The following is a 15,452-nucleotide window of genomic DNA, read 5'->3' as shown; positions in this document are numbered from 1 at the left end:
TTTAGAAAAAAACGATTTCTGAAAACAATGAAAATACAGTAGAGATAGTTTTAGACATAGAACTAAAAGTCTAATGTATGTTTAATGTGTTAGTCTCATGAGGGCAATGGGGCAGAGACAATATTCAATGAGCTATTAGTCGAAAAATTTCCAGATTTGATGAAACACATCAACTCAGAGGTTCAAAAATCTCAAAAGTCCCAAAGAAGATTAAAAAAAAAAAAAAAGGCACACTTAGACACAACACAGTTAAACTCCAGAAAGACAAGAAAAATCTTAGAAGCAGTTAGAGGGAAAAAAAGCAAAAATACAGCTTCCAAAGGAGCAACAGGCTGGCAGCTAACTTCTCAACACAAACAGTGGAGGCCAGAAGACAAAGGATGACATCTTCAAGACGCTAAAAAGAAAATATTGCCATCCTCAACCTAGCAAAAATGTCTTTCAAGAATGAAACACAAAACTTAAAGTCAATAGAAGGGAGGAAATAATAAAAATCAGAGAGGAAATAAAAGAGATTTTTTAAAAAGTCAATAATACCAAGATCTGATTTTCTGAAAAGATAAACAAAAATAGACCTCTGGCCAGGCTTACCAAGAAGAAAAGAGAGAGGAGCCAAATAAACAAAATAAAAAATGCAAGAGGAGAAACAGCAACCAAAATCACAGAAATACAAAATACCATAAGAAAATATTAAAGGCTAAATGCCAAAAAAAATGTACAACCAAGAAGAAATGGACAAGTTTCTAGAAACATATAGCCTGCCAAAACTGAATCAAGAAGAAACATAATTTGAATCCTCCCAGACTTCAGACAATACCATAGAGCTACAGTAGTCAAACACTGTGGTACTGGCACAGAAACAGCCATATACATCAATGAAACAACATAGAGGGCCCAGAGATAAACTGACACACCTCCCACCAACTAATTAACAAAGGAGGCAAGAATACACAATGGACAAGAGTCTCTTCAGCAAATATAAAAATATTTTTATAGATTACACTACATTAAAAATTATTATAAGATAAAAATAGCTATAATTCCCTGTGCTTTACAATATATCCCTGCTGCTTACCTATTCTATTGGGTTGCCCAAAAAGTTCATTTGGATTATGGAACAACCCAAACAAACTTTCTGGGTGGCCCAATATATATAGTACTCTGTGTTTCTTAATCCCGTTTTCCTAATTTGCCCCTCCTCCCTTACCCCTCCCCTTTGGTAACTACTAGTTTATTTTCTATATCTGAGTCCACTTCTGTTTTCATTTTTGCATATCATTTGTTTATATTAGTTTTTAGATTCCACATGTAAGTAACATCATGAAGTGTTTGTCTCTACCTGACTCACTTCACTAAACACGGGGCTTCCCAGGTGGCTCAGTGGTAAAGAATCCACCTGCCAAGCAGGAGACATGGGTTCTATCTCTGGGTCAGGAAAATCCCCTGGAGAAGGAAATGGCAACCCACTCCAGTATTCTTGCCTGGGAAATCCTGTAGACAGAGGAGACTGGCAGGCTACAGCCCACGGCATCACAAAAGAGTGGAACACAACTGGCAACTAAACATCAACAACCCTAAGCATAATATTCATGGGTTCATCCACACTGCTGCAGATGGTGGAATTTCATTCTTTTTTATGGCTGAATACTATTTTATTGCGTATGTATATGTGTATATATAAATACAAACACACATACCCCACGTCTTCTTTATCCATTTGTCTACTGATAGACATTTAGGTTGCTTCCATATCCCAGCTATAATATAAACAAACATTGGGGTGAAGTTGTCTTTTCAATTTAGTGTTTTCATTTTTTCTGGATATATACTCAGGCATGGAACTATATGATAGTTTTAGTTTTCTGAAGAACTTCCAGACTGTTTTCCGGAGTACCCACACCATCATTACATTTCCACTAAGAGTGTACAAGGGTTTCTTTTTTTCTACATCCTCTCCAACATTCACTATTTGTAGACTTTTTGATGACAGCCATTCTGATAGGTATGGGATGATACTTCACTGCTGTTCTAATTTGCAGTTCTCTGATTAAAAAAAAAAAATGCTCAGCATTGATAATTATGTGCCTATTAGCCTTCTCTGGAGGTATGTCTTCTTTGGGAAAAACAAAAACAAAAAACATCTACCCAGGTCTTCTGCTCATTTTTTTATTGGGTTGTTTTTTATTTTTTTTAACCTATATATTTTGGACATTAATCCTTTGTCAGTCACACAATTTGCAAATACTTTCCATTACACAGGATGTCTTTTCCCTTTGTGAATGATTTCCTTTGCTATGCAACAGCTTTTAAGTTTAATTAGATCCCATCTGCTTACTGGTTCCAGTTTTAATCCTACCACAGGTTTTGCTGTGTGGCTTTGACTAAATTCTTTAATTCTAAGATTCAAAATTCCTATACCAGATCTAAATCGTAAAACATTTCATTTCATATACCACTTTAACATACAAGATGAATATTAATCCTTTCATTTCAAAAAAAATTGTTTCTATATATCAACCACATACAACGAGCACTATTAAATATTGCCAGAAAGAAGAGCTACTGTTCAACTACTTTAGCAATTTTACTAGTTTACAGCTTATAACAATACACACCAACAGTATACAACAGTGTATTTTTAATAACTGGTTTGCCTTAGAGGGTATGCACAATGCTTAAGCACTCAAATATTTTTTCAATCAAAGATAACCAGGAAGTTAGGCTAAACAAAATTCTCCTGGGAAAAGGAAACTCTCCTTTCCACTTTCTATATTTCATCATTGTTTGCACTGTTGAGTTTTTAACACTAAATACCATATTAATAATATTAAAACAAAAAATCGAATTCTTAATGATTTTTGTTTGCTTTTGGTTTTAATGGCCAACCTGGGCTTTGGATTATATAAAATTTTTTCAGCATAAAATGATAGTCATGTTTAAATGTTCCAGGAGTGTATTTATTAGCACATTCTTTTTTCTTTTTTTGGCAGTTCCCCAAGGCTTTCCCCAACCAGGTGAAAGCATGGAGTCCTAACCACTGGACCGCCAGGGAATTCCCAACATTCTTAAAATTACTTTCTAAAGAAAATCTTGTTTCTAATCAGGAATACTGCTTTAGCTGAGTTCAGTTTACCACCACATGGGGCAACCACCTCAATCAAGTCTTTGTTGGACTCAATTTTCAATTTCAGGCCCCACCCCACCTCAGCTATTTTTTAAAACCTGTAACTTAAAATACAGAATCCCTACAGTCCAGGTATCAGGTTAATCTCTAATTTTTTTTTTAATTTTATTTTATTTTTAAACTTTACAAAATTGTATTCGTTTTGCCAAATATCAAAATGAATCCGCCACAGGCATACATCTGTTCCCCATCCTGAACCCTCCACCCTGCTCCCTCCCCATACCATCCCTCTGGGTCGTCCCAGTGCACTAGCCCCAAGCATCCAGTATCGTGCATGAACCTGGACTGGCAACTCGTTTCATACATGATATTATACATGTTTCAATGCCATTCTCCCAAATCTTCCCACCCTCTCCCTCTCCCACAGAGTCCATAAGACTGTTCTATACATCAGTGTGTCTTTTGCTGTCTCATACGCAGGGTTATTGTTACCATCTTTCTAAACTCCATATATATGCATTAGTATACTGTATTGGTGTTTTTCTTTCTGGCTTACTTCACTCTGTATAATAGGCTCTAGTTTCATCCACCTCATTAGAACTGATTCAAATGTATTCTTTTTAATGGCTGAGTAATACTCCATTGTGTATATGTACCACTGCTTTCTTATCCATTCATCTGCTGATGGACATCTAGGTTGCTTCCATGTCCTGGCTATTAACAGTGCTGCAATGAACATTGGGGTACACGTGTCTCTTTCACTTCTGGTTTTCTCAGTGTGTATGCCCAGCAGTGGAATTGCTGGATCATAAGGCAGTTCTATTTCCAGTTTTTTAAGGAATCTCCACACTGTTCTTCATCGTGGCTGTACTAGTTTGCATTCCCACCAACAGTGTAAGAGGGTTCCCTTTTCTCCACACCCTCTCCAGCATTTATTACTTGTAGACTTTTGGATCGCAGCCATTCTGACTGGCGTGAAATGGTACCTCATAGTGGTTTTGATTTGCATTTCTCTGATAATGAGTGATGTTGAGCATCTTTTCATGTGTTTGTTAGCCATCTGTATGTCTTCTTTGGAGAAATGTCTGTTTAGTTCTTTGGCCCATTTTTTGATTGGGTCATTTATTTTTCTGGAGTTGAGCTGTAGGAGTTGCTTGTATATTTTTGAGATTAGTTGTTTGTCAGTTGCCTCATTTGCTATTATTCTCTCCCATTCTGAAGGCTGTCTTTTCACCTTGCTAATAGTATTAGAGTCATTTAAAAACACAACTGTGAAAAATTTAGAACTGCTTAGTAGGCATAAAATCTGTCAATTCTTCTTTTTTTTTTTTTTGAGGATAAAAAGGAGCTATTTATTTGTTAATGAAAAGAAAAATAGGTGAAAGATATAAACAGATATTTTACCAAGAAGACATACAGATGGCAAATAAACCATGTGGAAAAAGAAAGATCAACATCATAATTCTTTGCTGCTGCTAAGTCGCTTCAGTCGTGTACGACTCTGTGCGACCCCAGAGACGGCAGCCCACCAGGCTCCCCGTCCCTGGGATTCTCCAGGCAAGAACACTGGAGTGGGTTGCCATTTCCTTCTCCAACACATGAAAGTGAAAAGTGAAAGCGAAGTCATTCAGTCGTGTCCGACTCTTTGTGACCCCATGGACTGCAGCCTACCAGGCTCCTCCATCCATGGAATTTTCCAGGCAAGAGTACTGGAGTGGGGTGCCATTGCCTTCTCCGTCAATTCTTCTTAATATATTAATATGCATCCTTAGATTAAACCAGGAGCTTCCCAGGTGGCTCAGGGGTAAAAAATCTGCCTGCCAATGCAGGAGATGCAAGAGATGCGTGTTTGATCCCTGGGTTGGGAAGATCCCCTAGAGCAAGGAATGGCAACCCACTTCACTATTCTTGCCTAGGAAATCCCACAGACAGAGGACCCTGGCAGGCTACAGTACACAGTATCACAAAGTCAGACACAACTGAGCACACATGCACGCACACAGATTAAACCAGATCAATGAAGCTTTATACCTGGACTGTATTCTCTGAGCTTTCCTGCCCCCATTCTATAACTCATTTATATAAATATGGCCTAACTGCCATTGACCTATATCAAAAGTATTATAAAATAATCTTATAAAAGTGGTCATGTTTACTTAAGAATGTTTCATATTATACTAAGGTGTCCTTTTTCATCTATTAACTTATTGGGTACTTTTTTATACCCAACAGTTTTTGTTCTAGGTGCTTAAAGAAATAGTAATAAAGGGCATTGAAGGCACTAGGGTCTTTTCTCTGGGGGAAAAAAAAAAGTCATTTGAAAATTTTGAACAAGAAACTAACAAGATCTGATTTATACAGTAATAGGATCATTCCAACTATTGTGTTGAAAATAAACTGAAGAAGGATAAAACTAAAAGCAGACCAGGTAGGGAGACCCATTAAGAACCTATTGCCGTAATTGTGGAAAAAGATGATGGTGTCCTGGACCAGGGTGGGAGCAGCACAGGTGACAAGTGGGCAGATTCTGGATACATTTTGAAGAATAGCCAACAGAAATTGGCAACATTAGGTCTGGAGTGGAGATGAAAGAAAAGATTCCAAGGGAACTGAGGGAGGAAAAAAGATAAGGTAGTCATTTACTGATTTAGAGAAGGCTGAAGGAGGAGAATATTATCAGATAGCTATTACACTCGAGAGGGAGATATTAAAGAAACAGCTAGTTACAGCAATCTGGAATCAGGCTGAGAAGTACTTAAGGGAAGTAAAAGAAAACCAGGAGAGGAAAATGAAGAAACTATTTCAAAGAAGAATAAAAAGCAATTTTATAGGACAGCAAAAAGAAAAACTGTTAAAGCAATACCCTTGAGTAGATAAAAGGAGATGGGACCTAGGATATTAACCAGGGTTTCTCATAATGGCAGCAGCATTGACAATTTAGGCTAATTCTTCATGGTGGGAGGGGGGGCTGTCATGCATATCAAAGGATATTGATCAGGATCTCTGGCATCCTCCCACTAGATGATAGTCCTTCCCCCACAACCTTATCAACAACCCATCTCCAGATACTGCCAAATGCCTTACGTGGGGTAAAATGACTTCCAATTTAAGATCATCGGTACCAAGACAGGAACTGGCTTTTGCTGGAAACACTGACAATTTATCCATATAAAAGATGCTATGGTTGCTGCTAAGCTAAGCTGCTTCAGTTGTGTCCGACTCCATGCGACCCCACAGACAGAAGCCCACCAGGCTCCCCTTCCTTGGGATTCTCCAGGCAAGAATACTGAAGTAGGTTGCCATTTCCTTCTCCAATGCATGAAAGTGAAAAGTGAAAGTGAAGCCGCTCAGTTGTGTCCGACTCTTAGCGACCCCATGGACTGCAGCCTACCAGGCTCCTCCATCCATGGGATTTTCCAGGCAAGAGTACTGGAGTGGGGTGCCACTGCCTTCTCCAATGCTATGGTTAGAGTACATGATAATAATTTGAATATCTCCTTCTGATCAGATCCTCTTAAGTAGAGACATAGTCAAGGCCAGAGAAAACTTGAGGAGGCTGCTGGCATATCACAAAACCAAAGTCATTACTCCTAGAAAAATATCAGCCTTATAAATATCAGCCTTATTATTGAACTGTAGCTACCATGTAAGCTATCTGTGTCTCTGAATTCAGACTGAGCCAAAACTTTTTTTTTTTTTGGCCGGGGGGGGGGTCTCTCTATGCCCCCTTGGATAATCCCCAAATAGTCTCCCGTTTCCTAGGTTTCTTCTAAAACCACAGAAGAAAACATGACTTAGTATAAATTAAATTATTATTCCTGAAAGAGTCCAATTTTTAAAGGAATACCCCTAAAGGAACATATATCCAATGATAATCTAAGAGGATGTCATTTATGCCTTTCAAATCACCACACCAAATTATCATGTACTATGTTTAAAGGAGCCTGGTTCTATCCAGTGACCCCTTTATACTGAGTGACTTCTCCATCAAAAAGATGTACGCTAACCATATTTTCTGTGTGTTTAGGATGGAGGGAAAGGGGAGCATTAAAGGAGCCCTTAGCCATCATAACATGAGACAGATTGAGAATAAAAGCACAGTCGATTGGTTTCCTGTGTTATGTATCAAGTGCCTGGGTTACGTGGGCTATAGTCACACCACCTGTGTAGCCTGCACCTGCTTCCTCAATAACAGGTCCTAATATATCATGAATTAGCACTCCAGAGCAAAAACACAATGAAAAAGGATTCTACAAACTCAAAAAGATTGAAAACCCTGAAACTTCTCATAATATTAAAATATTTGGTTTCCAAACTTGTTTAAAAGATAAGCCACAAGTTAGAAGACCCTTACTGAATCTAAATTACAGATATTCTCTATTAGTATCCCCTTTTAAACTGCTTTGCATTCTATCATAGAAGGAAATTAAATTGGTCAGGCATGACTTGTTTTTCCACTGCACCTTTGAGGTTGTAACCCAACATCCTATACTCTTTTTGATGATTAAATATTGAAACTAATTTGTTCTAAGTGTCTCAAGATCCAAGTTTAAAAAGATGTTAAAATCTTTTTATTGAAGTATTTATATATTTACAATGCTATGTTAGTTTCAAATGTACAGCACATGACTCAGGTATACACATGTATGCATTCCTTTTCAGACTCTTTTCCCTTGTAGGTTATTCTAAGATGTTGAGTATAGTTCCCTGTGTTATACAGTAGGCCCTTGTAGTTCACCTATTTTATATATAGTAGTGTGTATATGTTAACCCAAACTCATTTTTCTCCCCCACCCCACATCCCCTTTGATAACCAAGTTTGTTTTTTATATGAATCTATTTCTGTTTTGTAAATAAGTTCATTTATATCATCTTTTAAGATAATTTCTAAAGTCATCTTTTAAATACCCAAAAAGCTAAGAACAGAAAGTAAAGGAGTAAATCTATCTAACGGGATAGAGACCCTGAACACCATCACCCTGGCCCCATCTCCCACCCACTCCATACTGCACTCTGACAGTACCAAGGACCAGATACTGAGAATACAATCATAAACAAGAGCCTCCTTCTCAACTGTGAGCCCAAAGAAGACCCACTACTTCACAAAGGCTCTGTACGGCTTAATCTCTGAGCCAGAATGGAGGTCCAGGTTCCCTGACTGTGAAGTGTGACCAACAGTCTAGTACATACATACAAGTGGACGGGCAGTGTACACAGACTCCAGACCCACAACCTCACCACAGTTACTTTATGTTTCTGGTTCCATTTTCTCCTAGAGAGGTCCATATAATGCCATCCAAGGTCTGAATACTTAAAGAGAACCTAATTTAAGAACCTCACTCTACAGATGATAAACCTAAAAAAGGTTCAGTGACTTAACCAAGGGTCCTATGAGTAGCTGGTCTCTGACCTCCCATTTCTAGAGAGGCACTAGTTGGGGCTGTACCAGAGTTTCAGGGTAGCTGCCAAGAGTCTTCTCTAAAAGGGAGGCTAATTAACAATCTACACAGGGACATAAGTAAAAAACTTACAGAACCTCCTATTAACCTAAAGGCTAACAATGAATACAAGGCTACAAACTCTAAAATGTATCAATTTAAATACACAAGAAGCTACTCTCCCAGAATAAATGGGCCAATTTCTCCTGGAAAACAAGTCCACTCTAAATTCTTGACTTCTGTCTTTCCTTTATTCTCAGCATAGGTAAGGTCCTTAATACCTGTTGATAACCAGTCAGGATAGCAGCAGTTTTTCTGTCCAACTCCCCAGTTTCCCCGGCCAAAAGTGATCTCTTTTTCCTCTGAATTCCTCCAAGAATTTAAATACCTCACAATACCACACAGCTGGCCTGCTGTGGTGAAGTATATGTCTTAATTCCCCTAGTAGATTACCAGGTTCTTGCACTTTTTAATAAACTCCCTGAAATCAGGACTATGTTCTGTTCTGTTTTTTAAAATCTCCACAGAGCCACACACATCCATGTGCTCAACAAATATCTGTTAAATGCATAAACAAGCTGATTATTTTCAAAGTTTAGTGCTGCTGTAATTCTGGGACTAGAATACTATTATGCTACAGTAGAATTAAAATATATCTAAATGTCAAAAAAAATCATAATATTATCTTCTAACTTTTAAATAAAGGGTTTTTTTTCATTCATTTCATTACTAGAAAAAATAATAATAAAAGTCAGGAATGTCAGAAAATACATTTTCCCAAAAAGCTATAGGTAAAGGACTTCCCTGGTGGTCCAGTGGTTAAGAATCTGCCTGCCAATGCACAGGACATGGATTCAATCCCTGACCCAGGAAGATGGCACTTGCTGTGGGGCAATTAAGCCAAGTACCACATCTACTGAGCCCAGGCACCTGGAACCCATGAGCCTCAACCACTGAAGCCCTCACACTCTAGAAAAGAAGCCCATGCTCACCACAACTAGAGAAAGCATGCAGGCAGCAACAAAGACCCAGAGCAGCAAAGAAAGTTAAAAAGCCCCAGGTAATGTTTACGAATCCTATTTCTCAAAATTCTAACTGAATTTGCTATCTAATAAAGAAGTCTTGTTTTGCTTTTTTAAGTCCTGTGTTTGTTTTTAACCACTTTTGTGAAAGAACAGTCACCCAGTAATGCATCCTTTGGGCTTCCCAGGTGGTTCCGGGGTAAAGAATCCGCCTGCCAAGGCAGGAGACACGGGTTCAATCCCTGGGTTGGGAAAGATCTCCTTGAGGAGGAAATGGCCACCCACTCCAGAATTCTTGCCTGGGAAATCCCAGGGGCAAAGGAGCCCAGCAGGCTACAATCCATGGTGTTGCAAAAGAGTCAGACACAACTGAGCAACTAAACAAGTACGTCCTTTATATCGTACCACTCCTTGACTTTGCTGCTCCGGGTCTTTGTTGCTGCCCGCACGCTTTCTCCAGTTGCTGTGAGCATGGGCTGGGCAGCTGTGGCCTGTGGGTTCTAGGTGCATGGGCTCAGTAGTTGCGGCACACGGACTTAGTTACACGTAGCATGTGGGATCTGTCTGGGCCAAGGACTGAACCCATGTCCCGTGCCCTGCATTTGTTGTTCTTGCCATCCAGAAACACCTAATACCACTCTCTGTCTTTCTAAGTATCAATCTTCCAAGAAATCTTTTCTTATCTTCCCAACTACATGTGATCGCTTTCATCTGCCTTATATCGTAATTATGTACATCATTTTTATCTCTGCCAGTATAAGTTCCCTGAGGCTAGAAATGGCTAATTTTTGTTAATATCCTTCAGTGTGTTGAATTCATACTAGAATGGAGTAAATAACATCAACACCCCTTATATGTCTGAAAATATAGACTATACCCCTTAAGTGAAAAAATATTTTAATATTAATAATCATCATGTACCATCATTGTTTTAATTAATATTCTAATGCTTCAGTTCAGTTCAGTCACTCAGTCGTGTTTGACTCTTTGCAACGCCATGGACTGCAGCACGCCAGGCCTCCCTGTCTATCACCAACTCCCAGAGTTTACTCAAACTCATGTCCATTGAGTCGGTGATGCTATCCAACCATCTCATTCTCTGTCGTCCCCTTCTCCTCCCGCCTTCAACCTTTCCCAACATCAGGGTCAAATGAGTCAGCTTTTTGCATCAGGTGGCCAAAGTTTTGAAGTTTCAGCTTCAACATCAGTCCTTCCAATGAATATTCAGGACTGATTTCCTTTAAGATTGACTGGTTGGATCTCTGTGCAGTCCAAGAGCCTTCTCTAACACCACACTTCAAAAGCATCAGTTCTGCACTCAGCTTTCTTTATAGTCCAACTCTCACATCCATACATGACTACTGGAAAAACCATAGCCTTGACTAGACTTACAGAAAAGTAAAATTAATAAACTAAAGACTATTTTCAGAGAGTAATAAACAACATAAATAAGGAGAAATTTACACTATCTGCTGCATTAATCCTTAAACATCCACCTACCTACCTCTAAGAAGGTAGCTGGAAATGTCTTGATGGCATAATAAAAGTACAACAAAGCTCATACATGGTAGAAGATCAACCCTGAACTACCTGGGACCTGACTTATTGCAAGATAACAATATTTCCAGAACTCAGAACTTATATTGAAGAGAAAAGAACTATTTAAAGGTGGCATTTATGTAAGTGTATTTATAAAATTACAATGGAGTGTTTAAAAAAACTGTCAAAACACAAGTCAAAAGCATCACAGCCCACATGCCAGCACTAAAAGTACACTCATCACTGGGACTGTCCACTACAAACTGCACCACCATGTCAACAGAGCAGAGATCATGCCCTGACAACACCGCCACCACACACGGTGCAATATAAATAGATGACTGTATTCCAATTACAATGTCATGAACACATTAAAGTTCTTTTACAACTCTTTTTCAAAAACTTTGTGTGTAGACTCTGATATAATTGATCTGCCCAATTTTGAAAAGGTCCTCAGACTACTACTGGCTAGCTCCAAGACGGTTTTTCCTTCTACACTGGCCATGTCTAGGCCTTCCAACAAACACACCCTTCAGAGCAAGGACTCTGACAGGAAAGAGACATACTACAGAAAAAAAGCCCACCAGATGAGAAGTCACGAGACTTCCATTACAGCCCTGGCTGGTCCCATTTTTAGTCACCTGACTCAGAACTAGAGCTGCTTCATCTGATTCCTGTACAAATGAAATGGCAAGCTAACATAAAGGAGGTTTTTTTATTTCATTTTTTAATTTTTTTAATTTCATTTTTCCCTGTACTATCACTGGTATTGAAATAACTGATTCCTAAGTACTTGAAAACAGCTTGTTCTCATTTTTTTCAAGCAACTCTGTTCTTCACAGAGCCCAAAAGGTCATTTCTAGTTCAAGGCAAAATTATAGCTGGATCAGTGCATTCAAAACCAAGATATTAAAATGAGATGGTATACAACAAGAGTGTAAATTCCAAAAGACCCAGTGTCACAGGCAGCCATCCTAAACCAGGTAAACTGTAAGTCATTATTTGGGAAAACAAAAAGGATTCTCTTGTCTACATAAAAATGTAGGCTGGAGTAAGAAGATTAGCATGTCTGTAGCAGAGAGGCCAAGATAAAGAGTACACACTCAAATATAAAGTCAAAGACAGCAGAAGAATATCTGACAAGTTTAAATTTCACAATACAGCTATCAGGAACAACTAAGTATTATTGAGCCAAGAATAAAAGGATAAAACGGTATCTGAAGATTATTATACACCAGTTGCATGGAGGATGAACTGAAGTGATCAGAGATGTCAGAAAATCCAGTTTTGAAATCCTTAATATTAAGTAATACAAATAAGGTTCTACAATAAGCTAAGGACATGAAAGGGGGTAAATCTGATAGTCACTGAAGACAGTCAGCTAGACGTGGTAACAGACTAATGAGGGAGGAGGAAAAAGATTTGAAAATGATTTCCAAGGACCTGGTCATGGGCGGCCTACAGCATAACCACACCTGCGCAGCATTAACTGGCTTTTCCTGACTGCACCTGAACCTGTTTAGCCCTATATACCAGCCTCACAATAAGACACCGCTCTATTCTAGATAAAAACTAAAAACTACCACCACCATAATAGTACAGAGATACCCCATAAGCCAAGATTCCAGACTGGTTTCTTGATGGAGAAAGCCTGCTCTTCTAACCCTGGTGAACTTCCTCTCCAGCTACAAAACTAGGGGAGAAGGAAATATCTTCTACATCCCCCAAACTGTCTACACACCTAAAGCCCAAGTTCAACACCATATGGATCTTTTACGTCACCAGTACACAAAACACAGATGACAACATTGACACGGATAGGTATAACAATACAGTCAGGCAAATTATATTTTCTAATGGTTCATTCTAAACTGGTACAAAGCCAAGTTGATTACATTTACAATTAAAGTGCCCAAAAAGCAATATTATGGGGTTATCTCTAATGCATCACAATGATAATTTCTGCTCCAGAATGCACTGTGCTACATGATTCTGCAGTTTTGCAGGAGCTTTTCTTATTTCTGCAGCTGTAAAAACATGCTTCTGGAAAACAGACAAAGTGTTTCCCTTTTCTTAAAAGCACATCATTATACTATTTCCAATTTTACCAAGCAGAATGGTTATTAATAACAATGTGTATTTAGTCGAGGTCTCATCGTCTACATTTTGTTCTGAAGAGGACGAATTTAATACAAAAAACTCATGAATCCATCGGAGTCTCTCTACTCTCTCTACGGGTAAAAGAAGCTCCAGGGCTTGGTTTGAATTGGCTATACTAACAACATCCCATTCTCAAAGGGACTAATTCAGCCATGCTCCTTGAGAAACATATCTGTTTCACCCAGATTTTTAAGAGGTTCTAACACATTACTGTTTACATACACTTTAACCTCACAAACAAAAACACTGTCATAAAATTTGAACATTGCCTTATCTCATAAACAAACCAGCCTACCTGGCAAACGGATTAAAATATTATCTAGGGAGGTTACCAAACCGTGATCTCGTGATAAATAACAGCTCCCCAGGCCTCTGTCACTCTAATTATTCCATTCTAAATTTCTCGGGGGCAGAGAATTAATTTTTCCATTTTCGTGTGGGAATTAAGATTCTGCATATCAGGAGGCAGAGGGTCGGGCTTAAAGCCACCGGCTCCAGCGGCTCCTCGCTGCCCTAACACCGCGGGCAGGGGGAGCCAGGTGCAGCATCGTCTCCACGCGCCGAGACAGACCGAGTCTCTGCGCCTCCAAGAGCAGGTGCGAAACGGACGCTCTGGGCTTTCAGTGGTTTCACCTTCCTCCACCGCAGACCGGGGGGCCATCCTAGGCGAGGAACCTTCTAGTCCAGTCACCCCCAGGGGCCCGCTTGCTGAGGACGGACAGTACGGTGGATTCCTAAACCTTCCCCCAGACGGGTAATTTCCTTCAGCAGTCGCAGGACTCACAGTCCCACGGCCCGCCCCCTAAGCTGGGGTGCAAAGAGGACGCGGGCGGGGCCCCCCAACACTTCGCAGCCTACCGAGGAGGCGTGGGCTCGGGACAAGGTGTTTCGGCCCCCGCGTCGAGCCCGCGGCCTCTTCCCCTCAGACTCCCGGATTACCGCTCACCGTGAAAGGGACATCCTCGACGCTGCCCACGGAGTAGCAGTTGTCTCCAGGGTTGACAGCTCCGGTAAGGACCTGATGCAGATGCATCTCCGGAGACCCAGCTGGTGAGGCGAATGCGCGAGGAGCGCAAAGAGCCCTGCTCCCGTCCCTGCTCCGGCCGCGAGAAAGCTTCCCGCTCCGCCTCTCTCGGGACCCACCCCGCTGCGGCTCTGGCTTAAGGCCTCGTCCCCGCTTCGTCTCCCCCCGGCGTCGTCCCAGCTATAGAAGCTCTTCGGCCGCCGCCGCCGCCGCCGCCGCCCGGATCGCCGCTCGGCTGCGGAAATGCCCGGATGCTCCCACCGCCGGCTGCACCGGCGCACAAATGCAGGAGGAGAGCAAGTGTGCGGGAGGGGGAGGGGTAGAGGGTGGGGGAGAACGCGAGCCGGGCGCGTGCTGGAAGAGACGCTCCTCCCGAGGGAGGTGGGCGGCGCGCGCGTCCACCCTCTGGGCAGCGCCGGACGAGGGGAAGGGTAAACCCCTCCTCCCGCTGTTAAGCCCTTAGCAAGGTCTTCTCACGCCCCGCTTGTGCGCGTGCGCGCACAGAGGTTTCCAGGGCAATAGCGCGCGCCTCGCGGACCCCTGTCCCGGGATTGCGCGCGCAGACTTGCGGGAGTTCCCTTGGAGCCTCTAGGTTGCGGCCGCTGGGGGCGGTCGCCGGGGTGGCCGCGGGGCGGGGTGGAGGCCTCTCCTGGCCAAGGCCCAATTCCTCTCTCAGACGCACCGCTGGTGTGTGTTTCCTTCTCTGAGTCTTTAATCCATTACCAAACACACTGCATGATGGTCAGTGCAGTTGACCTCAGGAGGACACCCGTCACCAGGAAATCCCTCCTCTGTAAATCTAAATCCCTTAGTGCTTTTTAAAAGTACAGTGCATTAGATATTTTATTTGATGTAAACAGTAAAAATATCTTGGAACTGTGTAGAGAAGACGTCTAACAGCAAATTATTTTGTTCCCCCTTTTCGTCACAAGTTTGTTCTAGACCATCGAAAGGAGCCCCCTGGAATGAGTGACTCCTCTAGACTCTTTTTTCATGCGTGATGTCACGGATTCCCTGATTTTTCTAGACTGTCTGTCACAAGGTTTCCAGCCTATACTGTGTGTGTGATTTACGTCACTGAGGCAAAAAGTAGAAGGGAGCAAGATACAACTATAAAACCAAGCAGAACGCCAAAAGTGTTAGGA

The 15,452-nt window shown here is 41.1% G+C and overlaps 1 protein-coding gene across 6 annotated transcripts in view; it reads right to left on the bottom strand.

Moving 5' to 3' along the window:
* DMXL2 (Dmx like 2) overlaps positions 1–15,097 on the bottom strand; it is a 166,861-nt gene extending 151,764 nt beyond the window's left edge. For 3 of the 6 annotated variants that reach the window (XM_024998035.2, XM_024998038.2, XM_059890859.1), the window contains exon 1: positions 14,230–15,093. In XM_024998035.2, coding sequence (XP_024853803.1) covers positions 14,230–14,316 — 87 coding nt within the window. In that variant the 5' untranslated portion in view covers positions 14,317–15,093. Of the gene's footprint in view, positions 1–14,229 lie in introns of all 6 variants that reach the window. The other 3 variants (XR_003036856.2, XM_059890857.1, XM_024998036.2) reach the window with 3 other exon arrangements.
* Positions 15,098–15,452: the final 355 nt, after the last annotated feature.

The sequence above is a fragment of the Bos taurus genome, chromosome 10 (genome assembly GCF_002263795.3).
Source record: "Bos taurus isolate L1 Dominette 01449 registration number 42190680 breed Hereford chromosome 10, ARS-UCD2.0, whole genome shotgun sequence".
Taxonomy (NCBI): domain Eukaryota; kingdom Metazoa; phylum Chordata; class Mammalia; order Artiodactyla; family Bovidae; genus Bos; species Bos taurus.
Note: the sequence above shows the minus strand (reverse complement) of the source record. Positions and strands in the feature narration are given on the sequence as shown.